Source organism: Paroedura picta, chromosome 6 (genome assembly GCF_049243985.1).
Source record: "Paroedura picta isolate Pp20150507F chromosome 6, Ppicta_v3.0, whole genome shotgun sequence".
Lineage (NCBI taxonomy): Eukaryota > Metazoa > Chordata > Lepidosauria > Squamata > Gekkonidae > Paroedura > Paroedura picta.
Genome location: NC_135374.1, coordinates 76009212 through 76029272, shown reverse-complemented (window position 1 = coordinate 76029272; position 20061 = coordinate 76009212). Strand labels below are relative to the sequence as shown.

Here is a 20061-nt window from a genome sequence, read left to right as displayed (position 1 = left end):
GAGATGGGGAAGCCGTGATCCCCTGCCCTAATTTTTATTGTCTTTTTTAATGGATTTCCTAGGGAGTGCCTCAGTATGCAGATCATCTAAACATCTGCTTGTAAAAATATCTTGCCAAGTTATAACCCTTTGTTTTAAAGAAATCTACTTGTTGAAATATTACATGAATGATTTAAAAAGAGGATTATCGAGTTCAGTTTCTAAATACATTTAGCCAAATTGCTATGTCAATCGTCAATGACTTTTCCAATACTATATGTAAAAATTACAAGTTATTTAGATACCCAATGGTCTCTGCTTTTAAAAAGCTCACTTGATCTAGCTCCAGTCAAGCGACATTACATGGGACTTTGTCATTAGATGCATCCATTATGTTCGGTTGGCAAAAAGTGAGCATCATGATATATTTCCATATCTAGATGTGCATCTGTGCCATCTGTTTCTATGGATCTCCTGAATCATGGAGTTCCCTATGATCCTGGCTATTAGTCCCATGCAAATGTATAAACAAGTCTTTCAAAAATGTTTTGTGTTAGGGAATCATGCCACACAAACATGGCAGTATTTGTAAGACATTACAGAAATACCAAGTACGTCTCCCCATTTTGTTGGGGAATTTTTGTTTTATTTTTTCCTATTCTCCATCAGTTCCTAGAATTAGGGAAGTTTATCCTGGTGCAGACTGAGATGCTACCATATGTGCATGAGAAAATGTATACAGAGAAAATACTATATTAAGTTACTAAACTTTTAGAATGAATTTGACACTTCTCAGGTATCCCTTATTTATGAAGCACATTTTCCATTTAAAAACATCCCACCCTTTTCTCCATATGTGGACACTTAATGGTGTTTGGACATATAAACAAAGGAGATTTCACAAAGCCAAAATGCATGGATCACTTAATATGGCTGGTTAATTTACCGTAATGGTTTTAGTATTTCTTTAAAGATTAGGACTGAATCTGGTCAGTGTATTACAATCAGTATAATTAGATAAAATTGTTTACACTGATGGCATAACAAATTTCAGTGTGAATGCTGGAATATGCTGGCAATGTCCATTGTGGATTAATATTCAGAAAAAACTTATTGGATCTTTCATAATATGTCTGTTTTAATAGGAGAGGTTGGCTATCTAAAAAGCACTCAGTTATTTTTGAATGTAAGCCTCCCTACAGTTCCACTGTCATTGAAAATAGTATGTTGTGTTTTGCTTAAGTTAGAACTGGACAATTTCTGATCATCATCTTGGATGCTTATGCTTGTTGCCTGCACATCCATAATAAATAGATAAAATAAAGATTCCTTTATGCCTGAGAATGCCTACCTTTATTTTTTAAATTTCATTCCCCCCCCCCTTTCCTTTGTAATTTTGGCAATGCAGGCTGCTTGGAGAGATCAGGGGTTAGCAACAAAGTGGGCGTACGTGGTATTCCTTTCATTAGTTGGTCAATGTCTGCCTCACATTTATTTGCAGGCATACTCCAAAGTGCTCACGTGACCTCCACTGTCTTCCAATTATAACAATTTGTTTACCATTTCTAAAAGCTAATGAGACCTATTTATGGGTTGCAGGAGTTGGTTTTGACAGAGAGGCTAGTATACGCTGCTCTCTTGTTCACTCACAATCTGTACTACAGCGGAGACGGAAATTGAGAAGGAGGAAAACCATCTCTGGCATCCCCAGAAGAGTCCAACAAGAAATAGGTGTAGTATAAATAAAACTCTTGATTAGATAGCATTTAAATGGCCTGAATTGCAGTGGTAGCCTGCCTTCCAAACAGCTTTGCAAGGAACATTTCAGCTTTTAAGATTGTGGAGTTCTGAGTAGAATGCATTTGAGGTTGTTTTGTTTTGTCTTTTTTTAAAATATTGCTAGACAAACTATATTACTCATCATTGCCTTCAGATTTTACATTCTGTAGGCCTTACTGAGTAATATAGATATACATGTCCAGACCTTCTTGTTTAAATGTAATGCGTTACTTGATTTTTGTTGTATTCTTTTCTTTTTTCCTATTCCCATAGTTCTGTACATAAAAAGTAACTAGATTCAGTGAAAGTTTTTTCTTGTAGCTAAGGAGGAATGATCAGGTAATGAACAGACAGATGTTACAATGCAAAATGATAATCAATTGTCACTGTTTAGTTTATGCAAAAGACTGGGTGAATGTTTATACCTCACAGTTTTTCAATTTTATACTTTCTTGTAAATTTTACCAAATATTTTTCTCACTTTCAGGTTTGTTTCCTCCAACCTCCCCCCCCCCCTGAAGATAATATGCATGAAATTGTACAGAGTCACTTAGTTCAATTGTAAATAGATTCAAATCTGCCAACATTTTCTTACATAATGTTATTGCACAACCAAAACTGAATTCTTATTTTTATAGTGGTCAAAGTGTCTGTTATGCTGAGATAACTAATGAAACAATGATCCATGCTAGTATAAAACTAGTAGGAACTGCTCAGAGTTCAGATGAAAGAAGGATTTGTTTATCCCCATATAAATCTGTATTTGGACCTTTTCGGAGGAAAGGGTATTTGGGAAGTGTATATGGAATACCAAAAAAAAAAAAAAAAAAGGAAACATTGGGTGGGGAAAGAGTGAAGAACCTCACTTCATGTCTTGCTTATCTCTCTGGTCCCACTTAAAAAGAGTTGTCAGGATAATGGGACACATATCTGCATGTAACACCTTGTTTGACCCTTGGGGATTACTTTTTGCTTCAGGATAATTACAGCTAATAAAATACTCATACATTACTCTCATATAATGTTTAGACCAATGAGAGGATTATAGCTTGTCAGCCAGTGAAAATGATGTCTTACATAGTTTTATATGTATCCTAGATTCTGACGAATCACCAGTAGCAAGAGAACGGAATGTGATTGTGCATGCAAATCCAGACTTTTCTAATAACATCAACAGAAGGTCAGGCACTAGGGATTCTGAGTGCCAGACAGAAGAGATCCTAATTGCTGCTCCATCCAGAAGAAGAATCCGAGCACAGAGAGGTCAAAGTGTAGTAGCTTCGCTGTCTCATTCAGCTGGCAATATATTGGTGCTGACGGACAACGGCGACACTATGTTTACAACATCAGTAAGCAACCGAGTCCGGTCAACAAGTCTTCCTCGTGAAGGTGCTAGAGCTAATGAAGAAGAACATAACACTGGTGCCAAAATACCAGCCTATGATGCAGAACATTTTTTAGCAAACCAAGAAAGAATATCTACCAACAGCAAAGATCACATCAATAATCAATGTCCGAAAGAACATCATCCTATAGGTTTATCTTGTTCTCAGTATCGTCATAGTCCAGATCATAACTCAAATGAGAGAGGGAGATCAAGGTTATCAAGAATGGCAGATTCTGGAAGTTGTGATATTTCATCAAATTCTGACACATTTGGAAGCCCCATTCACTCAATTTCTACAGCTGGTGTCCTTCTCAGTAGTCACATGGATCAGAAAGATGATCACCAATCATCCAGTGGTAACTGGAGTGGAAGCAGCTCAACATGTCCTTCCCAAACATCAGAAACTATTCCTCCTGCTGCCTCTCCACCACTCACTGGTTCTTCACACTGTGATTCAGAATTATCTCTGAACATTGCCCCTAATGCCAATGATGATTCAAGTGTTTTCATAACCGAGCACTACAGTGATCAAATAGATAAGATCAGAGGTCACCGGACAAGTTCCTTCACTTCCACTGTGGCTGACTTGCTTGACGACCCTAATAACAGCAACACAAGTGACAGTGAATGGAATTATTTGCACCATCATCATGATGCATCTTGCCGGCCTGATTTCAGTCCTGAACACCCTAAAGCAGACAGTTTGGGATGCCCGAGTTTTACAAGCATGGCCACTTATGATAGTTTTATAGAAAAGACCCCATCTGACAAAGCAGACACAAGCTCCCATTTTTCTGTTGACACTGAAGGCTACTATACCTCCATGCATTTTGACTGTGGTCTCAAGGGAAGTAAAAGTTATATTTGTAACTATGCAGCTGTGGGCTCTGAGAGTGGCCAGAATGCAAGTGTTGCTTCCAGTTTCACTAACTGTGCCTGGCAGGATTATGTAAACCACAGGAGGCAAGGAAAACAAAGCATCTCTCTTAAGAAACCAAAGGCAAAGCCAGCCCCACCAAAACGTAGTTCGTCTTTAAGGAAATCTGACAGCAGCACAGATCTTCCTGAGAAGAAAGAACCAAAGATAAGCAGTGGGCAGCAACACATGCCTCATACGTCCAGGGAAATGAAGCTGCCCCTTGAGTTTTCAAATACACCTTCAAGAGTGGAAACCACTAATCTGCCAAGCAATCAGGAACATGCCTGGGATAATCAGGATGACAATGTATTAAAGGATCCTCAGTTTGACACCATGGACATTCCATCATTTAAAGATGAAGGTGCTGAACAATCTCACTATGCAGATCTCTGGCTTCTAAATGACTTGAAATCTAATGATCCCTATAGGTCTTTATCCAATTCTAGCACTGCTACGGGTACTACAGTCATAGAATGCATAAAGTCGCCAGAAAGTTCTGAATCACAAACGTCACAGTCTGAATCAAGAGCCACTACTCCATCCCTCCCTTCTGTTGAGAATGAGTTTAAGCTGGCTTCCCCAGAAAAGCTGGCTGGTTTAGCTTCTCCTTCAAGTGGCTATTCCAGTCAGTCTGAAACACCAACGTCTTCTTTTCCCACAGCTTTCTTTTCTGGACCCTTATCACCAGGGGGGAGTAAACGGAAGCCAAAAGTACCAGAAAGGAAGTCCTCCTTGCAACAGCCTATTCCTAAAGATGGCAACATATCTCTTCACAAAGATCTAGAACTTCCGGTTATACCTCCAACTCATCTTGACCTAAGTGCTCTTCATACTGTATTGAATAAACCATATACTCACAGACATCAACTCCATGCTTTTAATAACAAACAGAACCTAGTAGAAGAAGCACTAAACTCTAACTCTCCACAAGCTCTTGCTATTACACCTTCAGTTCTAAAGTCTGTACATCTTCGGTCAGTTAATAAGCCTGAAGAAGTGAAACAAAAAGATAATGCAGACCTTCTGCACATTCAAGGAAACACTTCAATGGTGTCAGCTGTTTCTTCAGGTAAAATGAAATCACATGTAAGCAAGAAACAAATATCACACCAGTACTCCATGGAAGATGCCATAGTCTCCTATATCGATGCCTCTCCTGTGTGGATAAACCCAGAAAAACTGCAGCCAGAACACAGTTTGACTTTCAGTGAAAAAAATATCTATAAAGAGTCTCTATCCTCAGTACATGTGGGTGCTCCAGTAGCTAAACATGTAACAGAACAAATGCACTCAATTCATGAGCCCCTTGACAGCCCCTTAAGTAAAGCAGGTGGTAGTTCTGCTGAAGGGTTTCCAAAAAGTTCGGCAGTTTTTTTTAGCAATTCTGAAGGACAATTAACCTCTCATGGCTTTGACCAGGAGATAAGTCACGAAGAACCTGTGCAGCTTCAGCAAGAATTGCATGCACACTGTGAACAAAAGTCGGAATCTGAACCTGTGAATGAAAACATATCCCAGCCTGGCCCCTCAGATGGGGGGACAGACATAAGTCATCAGCTAAAGCAGCAGTTTGGCCTAAGCTACCCTGATGACAAAGTGCCTGAGAATATCAGCTATGAATCAGAGATCTTAACTGTAGATTCACTCAGTGAAAAATGTTCTGAGCAGGAAAATGATATTGCATCAGGTATTCCAACCAGAAGTGCCTCAGATAACAGTGACAGCAGAGCTGCTGAGATGCAAGAAACTCCAGATGATGGTGATTTCAAAGGTAAGCTCTTACCCATCCCTCTGCTAATTATGGGATGGAGCTTGATGCCAAATGCGGTGGTGGAGATTTGTTTTATTCTACTGAGTGGCATCCGTAGGTGGCTCAAGTCTGCAGAGATCCATTTGCTTCAATGGAGCTCTGCTAATCTATTTTATGCCATGCTTTCCATAAATTTGTGTGCCTGGTAGCATTGATCGGCATTTCTTCTGACTTCATTTCAGTTGTGAACGAACACTCTTTCCCCCCTTTATAATCAGAGACATTGTTTTGACAGAACATCCAATATTTAGATTTTGTCTCCTTCCTGTCATTCTAGTCAATTCTATTATTAATCAAGTGAAAAGATTAACCAGCTCTATTGTAAAATGCAGGAAATCGTTTAACTCAGTAGTGCTTTTCTTTTGTTTTGAAGAATTTTCTCTGAGTGATGATTCCATAATTTCACCCTTAAGTGAAGACTCTCAGGCAGAAACAGAAGATGTTTTTGTGTCTCCAAATAGGCCTCGAACGACAGAGGATTTATTTGCAGTCATTCACCGGTGAGCTACTGTTTGGTTACTGGACATGTTCTCTGCTTTCCTATTAGCAGACCTAAAGTAATTAAAATACAAAATTTAGAATAGCAGCTACAAAGATACTTGTTTTTTTGTTTGTTTTGTTTTAATGTATTTTCTGGACCAAAAAAAAAAAAAAAAACTTTATGGCATGAAAGCTTGCATGTAATAAGTCTGAGAAAGTATAAATTGGCCTCAAAGCGTACCCAGTTTACTTTTTTCCAGCTTTCATTCATGCTCTCTTGGATTCTATTGCTGAGAAGGGTGTTGAGGTAAAGAGGTTAGGAGAAGAATGTTAACTGGAAAAAGTAACTGTTGGGGAAAAAACAGATATTGGTTTACTGAGTTTTCAAGCTTTTTGGATAGCTAGTATAACACTCCTGTTCCACAAAGTACAGCCTGTTGCTAACCAGAAATCATTATTGTGGTGGAGGATACACTGCTGTAACCATCATTACGGCATAAGCCTAAGGTTGCTTAATTAGCTGTCTGAATCAGTCATTGAGGCCTGGAGAAAAGTACCCTGCCCTGTGCTAACTATGATAGGACCATGCAGAACTAGGCCTGCTAACTGCCAGGAGGGGAATGTCCTCTCTCTTTAGCAGAGGCTTAATACGCTCCTGTTTACCAAGTGATGTTATTTACCTCTAATGCCCTAGAAAATTTCAGCTGCTCCTTTTTGCACATTAAACCTTCTCCAGGCCTGTTGACAATCTGGAAAGCTGGATATGGTAATATTTCTGCTGAGAAGGTACTAGAGTCATCCTCATTCCTCTCTGTGCTTCCCAGAAGCGGCCTAGCAAATTGTAGCAAGGAAAGCTTTGGGCAATTTCCAGTGTTTTTTCCCCCTCAGTGTTTGTATTTGGGGCGTTTTTCTGAGTTTGTATTTTGAGTCAAAACTGCAGGATTTCCTAAGCTTTCAGTATACCTATAAAATAGAATAGGGTAGACTTTTCCTATTTGAATTGTGAACCACAAGCAGAACCAGTCCAGATTTTTAGGGGGCCCTGGTCAGACAATATATTAGCCCCCACTCCTGCTTGGATCACCACCTGGACTCCCACTCCTAACTTCCTTCCCTACCCGTCCACCTCCCCAGCTGCTTGTGTGCCCTTCCTTCCCCCACATGTTTTGTGAGTCTTCCCATTGGCCAAGGGTTATTTCCAGAAGAGGGCCTGAAGGGCTGCACCATCTCAGAGTAGGCCAGACCACAAGCACGAGGACCTGTTCTTAGAATCCAGGGGGAAAGCAGGACCTGTTCTGGAGAATAGACAGAGGGAAAATATTTATGAGTCTGCACTATCTAGCTTGGATTCTAACTAAACATAATCCAGTGCAAGCATTCCTGCTAAGATTTTAGTCATTTAAAAGTTATTTGGTATCTTCTGGATGATTTCTTTAATTATTAGTTAATTTCTAGTTTCCTCAAATATATATATTCTATACTGTACATCTGAATGCCACAAAAAGATATGTTTTAATATACAATAGTTTGCTTTAATGTCTTCATCTATTATACTATAATGGTTTGCAGAATAGCGATGTATACAGAAATAGTTTTTCCAAATGTATGCACTCAAATAATTTTGAAGTGTCCAATGTATATCTAAGGGACCGCCTTTCACCCTATGCCCCCCTCTGCATGGCTATATGCTCTGCGGGTAATAATTTATTGATCATTCCCAGCCCCAGGGAGGTGCACCTGGCCTCAACCAGGGCCAGGGCCTTTTCAGTCTTGGCCCCTCCCTGGTGGAATGAGCTCCCAGAGGAGCTGCGGGCCCTGCGGGAGCTTTCAGCATTCCGCAGGACCTGCAAAACAGAGCTCTTCTGCCAGGTTTATGGTTGAGACCGGCACGGTGAGGAAGATCTGATGGGCCCCCTATCGTTAAGAGCATAGCACCCGCCATGTGAACTGTGCTCCCTCCTCCCATTCATAAATTAGATTGCTGAGGGGCTAGTGGGTTAGTGACGCCCATGGTTTTTAACTGTTTTAGGAGTCTGTTTTTAGGAGTCTGAATTGATGTATGTCCAGATGGGTTTCAATGGGGTTTTAAGGGTTTTTTTAACAGACTGTTATAACCCGCCATGAGCCTATTATGAGAGTGACGAGCAATAAGTTGAATAAATAAATGTAATCTGTTCTTGCCAGTTTATGAAACATATCCATGTTTGAGGTGATTATAATTTATAGCTGCTTTCAGGGGATGGGGCAGAGGAGATGCTAGAAAACTGCAGTCAAAAATATGCTTCACTATTGTCTCTGCCACTCTAACTTATTAGAAAAATGTAGCCATTGTGACATAGGGGGCTATTTCTAGTCTGGAAATATTCCTTGAGGTTTGGAAGTAGGGCCTCAAAAGGTATAATGCCTCTGCAGTCACCCATCCAGCCACATAGCACTCCCTGGCCTATTTCAGGTCAAGAAAACATTGAAGAGGAGGTAAGATTGTCAGATAGATATAGATTCATGTTCTGAAATTCCACATTTACTAGATGTGCATGAACTTGTGTTGGGTCAGAACTGCTGTTCACAGAGAGTTGCAAGCTTCCAAGTGAGGCACTAAACTCCTACCAAACCATGCGCTAGCACATTACAGCACCATATAAAATGTGAATTGTACTTCTGACAACATGCTAGCCCTCTGATTGGCCCTTGGGGAGAAGGCCCTCCCTCCTGAGGCTAGTACGGTTTCAAGAAGCACCAAGGAGGCCTCTGATTTGCCCTCACTGGGAGGATCATTCAGCCCCTGTCCTACTCCATGCTGCTTCCTAGCATTTCCAGTGAGGAGGAGATGCCCGCCCAGTTGGCCTGCACTGCTCTGCACCTGTTTTTAAAATGGGCTTCACCACTAGTCTGGGATATAAAATGGTATTATCGAGTAGCCAGGGTTCTTAACAATCACTTAAAATGGTGCAGTTATCCCATAACTGTTTCTATATAAAATGTCAGATTTTTCATCAACCTTACTGAGTATTTAACAAGTGCATTTCTGTTTTTTATGCTCTCTCTTTCTCACTGATGTGCCAGACCCCAGTTACCCACATCAGTATTCCTATGTTAATCTGTAAACTGTTGGAGGGGACAAGCACATATGATCACCTGCAAGTGTGAAGTGTATAGAAGCCTGATCAATCTAAGTCAGCTTCTCGATGGTTTGGTATTCCAAACCTTTCAAACTATTCTCTGTAACCTAAGAACACTTTTAAAAGTGAAAGATGGAGTGGTAAAATCAAAGTTAAATTTACTGTAATCTATGCTAGCTCCTGTAAAATATGTATTCCAGTTTAATACAGAAGTCCATAAATATGTATTCCAGTTTAATACAGAAGTCCATTTAGTGTTATGGGACTGATTATTGAACTGAAAAAATAAAGCTCAGGTCATGAAGGTAGGTCAGCTGACATTTTTCCATCTTTGCTAGCCAAAGCTACCAATGCCCTACCTGAACCCAGAACATTTGGCCACAGTTAACCATGCAATGGTCACCTCAAGACTAGATGCCTGTAACTCGCTCTGTGTGGGTCTACATTTGGCTTCGATCCAGAAATTACAACTGGTCCAGAATGTAGCAGCCAGACTACTCACAAGAACACCATGGAGGCCTCATATTCAGCTGGCACTGAGGCAACTGCACAGTTGAATTCCGGATCCAGTTTAAGGTGCTGGTATTAACCTTTAAGGCCAGGGTACTTGAGGGACCACTTAACTGACTGCACTCCCCAATGAGCATTGCACTCCACCAGATCCAACAGTCAGGTGATCCCTGGTCCAAGTAAGGTATATCTGGCCTCAACTAGGGCCACGGCCTTTTCAGTCCTGGCCCTGACCTGGAGGAATGAGCTGAGTTGACCCAGTTGACCCAAAATGGAGCTCTTCCACCAGGCATTTGATTAGCGCAAATGAATTTCTGCAATACTAACACCCAGATCCAGAACATCATTGGGCTCCACTCCACAAGGACCTCCCACCCTCTGGAAACCAGCATCCAGAAATTAGATCCAGAATAAACTAGAACCACCTCAACAACACCCAAGAATAATGTATGCCTTCAGTTGATTTTTATTAATAGGTTTTAATGTTATATTAACGAAATATTATTTTATTGTCTTATGAACTAATTGTTGTTTTATTGTTTTATGAACTAATTGTTGCTTTAAACCATCCCAAGCCGGCCATACTGGAATGACCAATGATTAATTCACACAAATAAGGCTAGATTTTATTCTATCTAAACTTTACTCTTTGGTGTTGTGACTATTCTAGTCTTTGTTTCATAACAGGTCAAAAAGGAAAGTGCTTGGAAGAAAGGATTCTGGAGACCTGTCCTCGAAAAACAGATTAAGAGCTTCATCTAGTACTAGCAGCTTGTCTCCTGCCAGCAGTACACCAACTGCATGTAATACTCTACCAGCTGCTGCTGTGGCAAACACAGCCTGCAGCCAGAGGTCTCCTGGCCTTATTTACAGGAATGCCAAGAAGTCCAACACCTCTAATGAGGAATTCAAGCTGCTGCTCCTGAAAAAGGGAAGTAGATCAGATTCTAGCTACAGGATGTCAGCCACTGAGATACTGAAGAGTCCTATTTCCCCCAAGTCTCCTGGAGAAACAATTGCAGATACTCTTCTAACTGCTGATGAGTCTTCCCAAGTCTCATCAGGTGCTGAGGCATTAGCTCCTCTCTCTCCCTGCCCTCCAAGAATAAACGCAGAAGGGTTTTCTTCCAAAAGTTTTCCTACATCAGCATCTTCACGCGTAGGACGGTCACGGGCTCCCCCGGCAGCCAGCAGCAGTCGGTACAGTGTCCGCTGCAGACTGTACAACACCCCAATGCAAGCTATTTCGGAAGGAGAGACTGAAAATTCAGATGGAAGCCCACACGATGATCGATCCTCACAGAGTTCAACATAGGCTTTATACGTGCCAGAGAACACTTATGATTGTTAATGGAAGAACTCTGCAATTGCTTGGTTCATGTGCATATGAGGGCAGGCCAATTCTGTAGCAGTCAAATACCACGCAGGGCAATATTGATGCTTGAAAATGCTTAATAAGGATGCTGGGAGAAGAGACTAGCTATTTATTACAGCACATTTTCTAGAAGTAGAATCATATGCTGAACAGTTAAATCTCCCTTTCACTGTTGTCACATTTCCTGTCATCGGTGTAGATTTACATTATCCCTACCCTTCCAAAGCTGCCCGTTTAGGAACAAGAACATTACACTTGCTGTTGTGCTTCCTGAGAGAAAAACATGAACTTGCTTGAAGTATTGGTATTTTTTTACTTTAAAGTGAACTGAAACAAAAATTTAGAAGACATGAACAAAACAGATGTATATATCCATATTTTTGATAAACACTTGTAAATAGAATGATCAAAGAAAAAAATTGGTAGCAAATGACAACCTTGATAAAACACATAAACGATAAAGGTTATGACTGTATTCTGTGAATACAATTTTCATATATCAAACATAATTTACATATCTACAACTCCCACATAGAGTTAAACAATTAAAGCCTCAAATGTGAATTTTAACACTTGAATGAGAGGAAATACAGTACTAACAACACTCAAGATTCAGCAGTCTCCCTTTAAATTTATAGTATCTAATTTACTGTCAAAAATGCTTTTCCAGACAAACCAATTTCAAAATTCAGTTTGTGTCACAATGCTCTCAGGCCCTACAAATACAAGCAATGAGCAGATCCAGCCATCTTTTTTTGTTCTGTCTCACAATTCCCCTTCCTTATTACAGTTCCCATCAGTTCGTTCATTAAGGTTTCATGATCCCAAGCATAGATTTTTAGTGGTCAACAGGGACCATAACTATCTTTCTTCAGCAGTCAAAACCTGGTTGGATACAACCCACTTTATAACCCAGGTTATGGATTCCCCCTTTGTTCTGTGAATTGTAGTTAAGTGAAAGCTGATGGCAATGCATATTCACTTCCCCTTGACTCTTTTCTGGATTTTCCTACATTCTCTTTTTTCATTATCTTATGTGAGGGTTCTGACCTAGAAAGAAAACTCCTGAGTGCAAAATGGTAAAAGAATCAAGAAGTTATGTTGGGAGCTGTGACTTTTTCCTGAACAAATCCAAGAGCCAAATCCTGTATTCAGTACTGAGTTGTGTTCTCTGATTTTGCTACTGAAAAAAAGGTTTGGATAAACAACATTTATCATTAGTATTGGACATGTATTAGGCACTCCACAAAACTTGTTGAAGTACCGATCCGCCACCCAAAGTCTAAAAGTCTATTTTTTACTCTGTTGCTTATGTTTAATTAAAAACGAAAAGGGAAAGAGAATGAAATCCAGACTACAGCAGTTTACTCAAACTCAAAATTAATTAATCAAATATCTTCTGTCAGAATATTCTGTGAAGAGCAACCAGGTGCAAAGCTGAAGAATATGATAAGATTAACTTTCAAGAGAATCAGCAGAACACAAAACAATGAGATGAATATTTCAAGATACAAGAGGTAGACAAAGGTAAGCCAGTGCAATTCAGTTGAGGAAGAAATATGGTCAAGTTTGTATGCATAAAAATAAGATAAGCAGCAGCCTGCAAAGTAGAAACAAAATAGATGTGTTTCCTATCAAGTGGCTTTACGATCTCTGAGATGGGGAAAACTAACAGATCATTATATGAAAAGTCAAGAATGGTATGAAAAACATTGATAATTTTATAGGGGGCAGTGGGACGATGTGTACAATTGATCTAAAGAACCAGAAGAAACAATGGACAAATCTAGAAGAAAAAAATAAATTACCATGCTATAATTTTCAGTACACTCAAGTATTTCTTCAAATCTGTTTGAAGAAAATGTTGGAATAGCCGGAAGTTGGTGAAACTGAAAACAGACCACAGCAAAATCTTTTTTGCATCTACTTTATGGTACATGGGTGGTTTCCACTGCATAGCTCTACTTGAACCCTTCCATCTTCAGACCCCAAGAGCTAAAAAATCAACAACACAGTGATGGTGTTACACAGAGCAGTTCCAAACTCTAACTTTGACTATTACAATGTTAAAAGGTTATTTTTAATTAGCCAGTAGATATACATTTTGCAATTCAATAAAACCAATTAATATGTCATGTAAACACTGTTCACATTGTATCCAAGGAGCTGCTGCTGTGCCTGAACAAAGATAATTTTACTTATGTCAAAAGGGATTTGCTTGAATGTAAAAAAAAATCTTCACAAAAATAAGAGTGTAACCTCTTAACTGCAATAATCATACAATTCTAACACCCTACCAAAAATCACATCTACTTTAACAGAGTGGGTTGCATGCGGCATATTTTGCAGTGTCACCTAACTGGTTGGCTGTGAAGATGAAATTGTATAAGGCTACATATGCTGCTTTCGACTCCAGGTAGCAAGTATAAACAAATGCAAGATGATTAAATAGATAATGCAACTAGTATTCATCTTCTATGCAGGGACACATTGGGACTGCACTTGCACAGGCCAGCTTTATAACAGTCCAAGGGAAGCCCCCCCCCCCCGCTGCAGAGCTCATTAAAGGCCATTTTCCCACCTAATGGTCACATGCTTCTCTCAGTCCTTTCTTCACTGCCATATTGTGAGGACATGTTCTTTGAAACTACAAAGTGTCATGAGTTTTTTTTCTTCAACTTTTAGCTTTTCCCTGCTGGGAAGTGTTGCAGATTTTTTTTTAATGTACCCAGTGCAGTACACAAATGGCCTGCTTTAATGAGTACCTCCTTTGCTTTTTCTGCTTCGGTGAGACCTATAATAGAGCCACATGCATGCAAGCCCAGCAATTTATCCTGAAAGCCCATTCAGACCAAGCAGCACATCTGAAGGCTAGTTTGTGTGAGAAAGCACTCTCTTCCTCTTATGGCCTTGCAGTGAAAATATCTGCCCCAGCAGTGTACAGTCAGTCCTTGCCTTCGAAATCGCCATTTAGAACCAACTATCTCACAAGTCTGCCATGAAGTGGCAGTTGAGAAAAAACATCTCCAGAACTGAGAAACCTCTGAGAAACATTGAACCGTGATGTTCAGCAGTTTGGTATCCTCACCTCCTTATGGGACATTCGGAATAAGAGCAGGTTTTGAGGTTTGACTCTCCAATTGGTTTGGCTTGGACTTACCATCAGATCCATCCCCTGATTACACTGTAGTACATGTAGCAAGTACTATCAATACAAGGATGGATATCCTTATCAGGATTGGAAATCAGATCATGAGTGGTCTCTGGGGGAGAAATATATCCTCCCAATTTTCGAACAATGGAGTTTTTCTAGAAGTGGACTTTTTTACCACCGTGCTAATGCAAAAGCCTCCACATTATGCCTTTCCACCATTCCTGTTCATTCAGATGATGTAGACCAAAATCCAGGAGGAGCACATGTGGTACATTCTCAACACTCCATTTCTACCCAGACCAGTCTGGTTTCAGGTCCTTCTATTGTTCTTCCCTTAGCCACAGACTTGCTTCACAGAGATCCTATGGTTCCTTATGAGGTGAGGAAGCTCAAGTTGATAGCTTGGCTGCTGAACAATTTGGCTGCCAATCTGTGTTCTCAGAACATGTTGCCAATGTCTTGCTTAATGCCTATAGACCCTCAACTAGGAAGTCATACCAATAAGTGGGTCTGTTTTTTTTTAACTGGTGTGTCCACACAGAAAACTGCCCTCTTGCCTTGGTATTTGAATATTTGCTATCTCTTAAAGAATCTAGTCTAGCAGTTTCTTCTCTTAAGGTGCATTTAGCTGCTATATCTAACTATCATAGCAAGAATAAGACATTGTTTTCGCCCAGCATCCAAGAGGTTTTTCAAGTGGATGATTAATTTTTTCCCCTCCATAATCACTAATAGTGTCACAGTGGTCCCTGTCAGTGGTTCTCTCCCAACTCATGTTAGCCCCATTTTAGCCTCTGGGATCTTGTAGCTTACATCTCTTGTATTTCAAGTTTGCATTTTTGGTGGCTGTCACATCAACCAGAGGAATGGGAGAACTGGCAGCTTCTAGGGATGACCACCTGTTTATTAAGTTCCAGGCTAGCCGTGTAGTCCTGAGGCCTAGGTTACATTTTTTAATCCTAAAGTAGACCATTGTTTTCACCTTGCTCAGGACAGTATCCACCTGGTATTTTTTCCATCCCATATCTCAAAGACTGAAAAAACTTTCAATTCCTTAGATGTAAAGAGATATTTATTGTTTTATTTAGATAGAACAAATGGGTTTTGCCAGCCTCATCACCTTTTTGTGTCCTACTCCGGTAGCTCAAAGTGGAGGTCAGCCTCAGCACAGACTATTCTTGGCTATTTGGTTGGGGTACGAACAGGCCAGTCTACCATGTCCTCTGGAACTTGGATTGCATTCTGCATGGGCACAGACTGTGTCAGTGGCATTCCAGAGAAGAACTTCCTCGTAAGACATTTGCAGGGCAGTGACAATCAGACACCATCGTCAAGCACTATTCTGTGGATGTAGATGTGAGGGGAGATTCAGCAGTTGACAGAGCCATGCTGCAGTCTTTGTTCAATTGAAATGTACCCCACCTCCAAGGTAAGGAGCTCTGTAGTCTCCCATTGTGGGACTTCACAGAAGGCTGAAGATGAAAATATTGTTGCACTTGCCTGTAACTGTTCATTAAGGTGTCTTCTGTGCAGCCACACATTCCCTTCCTCCTACCTCACTGAGTTCATAGGATGTGGTTACATTCATGACACTCATGACAGCTCAGAAATACTAAAGGAAAGAGGGGAGCGCTTCCCTATGCAGTACATGGAGGGGCTCTCCTTGGACTGTTAGATATCAGAATAGTTGTAAGATACCAGAATGGCTCGCCTATGCAAACACAATTCCAATGTGTGCCTGCTCAGAAGACACCTCGATGAACAACAGTTACAGGTAAGTTCAGTACTGTTCTCTTTCCATATACATGCAGGGAAATAATCTCAGTATCATTTTTAATAATAATTTTAAATGTGAAGTTGTGTCAGTACATCACAAGAAACATAAGTAGATGTCACCTCAATAAACAGGACTTTCATGCTAAAATATAATCTATTATAGTCATCTCTTTGAGCACTTGAAAATTCATTCAACTACAATTCCCAGGGTCGCTTGGTGGAGCCTGTCAGTTGACCATATTTAAGTCTGTGCTGCCACTATAACTGTTATTCATAGTTGTTTGGGATCAAAAGCAAATTGCTAATAAAATCTACTGCAAAACCTCAAGCTGTCATGCTTTAGTGTGATATTTAGCATTTAATTTGGATGATGATTGTTATATGAAGAAACTGTATTTATTTTCATATCATTAGAGTGATGGGAGACCTAGTCATAACCTGGTAATTAAAGTCTTGAAACTGAATTAGTTTCATGTTCATAAAATAACTATTAAGCATGCAACAGATGCTGTTGATTTATCAATAAAATTGTGTCATAACCTTTCAGTGAAGCTTTGTGCTAACAACATTCATGCTACCTAAATATTTACAGCAATGACACTGTGAAATCGAATAGTTGAAAAATAAGTATGTGTATGCATTCTTCATATAGCTTATTCAGCTTGGGATGGGAAAACTCTCCAGTACATTACATAAGCCACTTACAGTTTGGTTTCATTCTGTCCTGAGTTTGACAGGATGGGATATATAGGGGTGGGGTAGAAAAGGAATGAGAAAATATATGAAATAAATAAAGGCAGGGAAACAAAAGCTGGATTACTTGAAGTTACTTGAATGGAGAAAACTGAAGACAAAAGAAGTTGATAGATCAAACCAGAATTAGGGGGTTTAAAAATCATCTTCATATGCACAAAATAAAATTATTTTTAAAAGCAGAATCTTCTCCCCAGAGACATTAATTATTGACACAACAAACCAGGTGAATGTTTAAGCCTGGGTTTGTAGAATACAGTTCATTGATAGTAATTGTGGAATATGTTTATGAATGCAGGAAAGTTCAATGCAAAGAAGAGTTTTGAGAAGGAACTTGGTGTGGAGTATATGTTGAGCACAAATGACTGAATGATTAAAGCCGGTAGTAAATAACAAGTTGGCTTCAAAGAAAAGTAAGTTATAATAGGAATGTAAGTGGAATAGAAAGTAGGGGGCAGTTTATTTTGCTCATTAGTTGTCTTAAGATAAATTATTTCAATTAATGGCATTAATCTCAGTTCCAATCAGTAGGTTCATGAAAAGAAGATAAGAATTTTTAAGCATATTTACTGTTCTCCAGTATAGCAAGAAATAGATGGTCAGTGTGTGTGATAAAGAGCAATGAGGACAGGAGATTACTTGCCCAGTTCTGAGATTTGCCATGCTTGGCAAATATTAATTAGAAGGGGTCATCTGCACAACCAAGCTAATACATCAACACCAGCTATAACAATATTCCAGCATGTTGTAGAAGTGTTTTGCAGATGGGAAAAGGCAGCTATGTTGGAACAATGTTTAGGAACGGTGTGCCAGCAAGCAATAAAAGCCTGATAAAGCCCTCCAAGCTGGGGCAGAGATGTTTAAAGAAGAGGTTTAATGTCTGGAAGCAAGCCTTATCAATTGTAGCTTATAGGCAAGCTCTAAAAAGTGGTCTAGAAGTAAGTGAAATGGGATGCAGTGGTGAATTAACAAGATCCATATATAGTATATAATATTTTGTATAAAGAAAGAATTAAAAAAAATCTTATTGCCAGTAGCACTCTTATAGCCTGATTCTACAACTGTTTGTGTCTATACCTCCAAATGTGTGATCAGATTGGTAGCTTTAGCAAGCAGATGTTTAGGATCAGGGTGCCAAATTCATTTGTTAAAAGTGCTATCAGTGCTTTATGCTACAACTGTAATAGAAAACAGCTGAATTAGTTTTCCTAAGATGTTAGTTCTGTGGGTGTCATCCACAGTCCTTCAAAGCAAATTATTTTATTGTGGATTACACTCCAAAACATTTAATGGTTTCATATTAATACTATAGAGATCTATATAAATATATAATATAATATATATATATATAAATGCATTCAACTTGAACTAGAAGGCAACGAAATACCTTCTTATGGAATACTCACAGAACTATCAGAAATACTTATTTTATTTACTCAAAATCTATGACAAAGTGTGTGTATTTTCTATTTATCAAATTAAAGCCCAAATCAAGTTGAATTATAAATTTTCTTTTTAAAAACTACATTTTACAACACCCTAATCAAGCAAGTTGGTATAGGCATATGGAACTCAAACTTAGAAAGAGACACCCCTTTTGTACACATGGTGCAATTCTGCCACAGGGGGAAAAAAAAACTAATGACATGTATACACAGGCACTGTGCATGAACAGAGCCACACACAGAGATCTGGATCAAGGTGATAAAAGTATGGGGATGAAAATTAACTGAAGGAAATGTGTTGTAATTATATGCCTTCAGAGTCCTCTAAACAAAAATTGATATACCACATCATAAAACAGGGTATATAAAGCATATGTTGAGTAACTTGTGAACCATAATGCCAACTTGCAAATTCTGTTGTTTGCACTGTTACAAGAATAATTTTTGAAATTATGCAGCTGTTTTGTGTTGTTTTCTTTTAATCTTTTTTTAAATATTATGGCAACATAAAGATTATGGATTAGCTGTAGCAAATAAAGCATATGTTTGCATTTGCCAAAGGTCACTGATAGACTGCATTTGCTGCAATTGTGGCAGATTTAGAGAAATACTGTAGGTTATGACTTAAAAGTTTAAAAACCAATTAAGAAGGTTACAGTGTAACTATTTTGGTACTAGCACCAGTTCATGCTGGCAGAAGAGACAATGGTTTATGGACTTGCATCCATTTTGTATTTTTGTAATATTTGTAAATACAAACTTTTTAAATTGTTGCAAAGATGGTTTCTTTTGTAAAATGTTTTCAAAGTTTACATTAAATCCAAGCCTTTGTATATTTTAGAGCTGTGCAACACTTTAAGTCTTGTATTTATTTTTAGTAAAAACAGTGCGTTTCATTGTGAACCCCCTCTCTAAAATGTGTCAGAAAAAAGTTTGATTATCTAGGAAGTGTGTATAGAAACTGCAAATAAACGTGATTGCAATGGAACCGCTTGTTCTTGCTTATTTCTGGTGCTGTTTTCATACGGTTTTCAAGACAAGAGGCATTCAGAGGTGCCTTGCCAGTGCCTGCTTCTGCCTCACAGCTCTGCTATACTGTAGAGGTCTCCTATGCAACGACTAGCCAGGGCTCACCCTGCTTGGCTTTCAAGATCTGACTGGATCAGACTGGTCTGTCCAGGTCTTGTTACTGACCTGCAGCAGAACGTTATCTACACCAGGGCGAGCCGCACACAGGGCCTGCACCACTGCCAGTCCACCAGAGTTTAAAACCATCTGGCAGAGAACTGCATTTGGGTAGCCTCTCTTCCCCAAGTTGGAACCTGATAAAGAGGAAAGCCTGGCTGAAAGAAGGGAGCAAGACCGCAAGGAAAGGAGACTGCAGAGGGCAGGCCAAGAGAAGACTTACCTGCAGGCAGCTTCGTTCAGGAAGGAATGGACAGAGAACCCAAGGGAAGAAGACACTTAGGGCTGAAAGTGAAAGGGGGTCAGGCAGCAGGGAGCAGCTCCAAACAAAGCAGCTCCCTAGCTGAAGCAGGGCTCAACAGACAGGCTCCAAACCTAGGGAAGGGACTG

At 39.5% G+C, this 20061-nt stretch overlaps 1 protein-coding gene across 7 annotated transcripts in view; it reads left to right on the top strand.

Annotated features, from left to right (window-relative positions):
• The window catches only part of NHS (NHS actin remodeling regulator), a 276792-nt gene extending 257318 nt beyond the window's left edge, over window positions 1-19474 (top strand). For all 7 annotated transcript variants that reach the window (XM_077343144.1, XM_077343143.1, XM_077343147.1 and 4 more), the window contains 4 exons: window positions 1579-1710; window positions 2857-5835; window positions 6248-6374; window positions 10671-19474. In XM_077343144.1, the coding sequence (XP_077199259.1) occupies window positions 1579-1710; window positions 2857-5835; window positions 6248-6374; window positions 10671-11298 (3866 nt within the window). In that variant the 3' untranslated portion in view covers window positions 11299-19474. The remainder of the gene's footprint in view (window positions 1-1578; window positions 1711-2856; window positions 5836-6247; window positions 6375-10670) is intronic.
• Window positions 19475-20061: the final 587 nt, after the last annotated feature.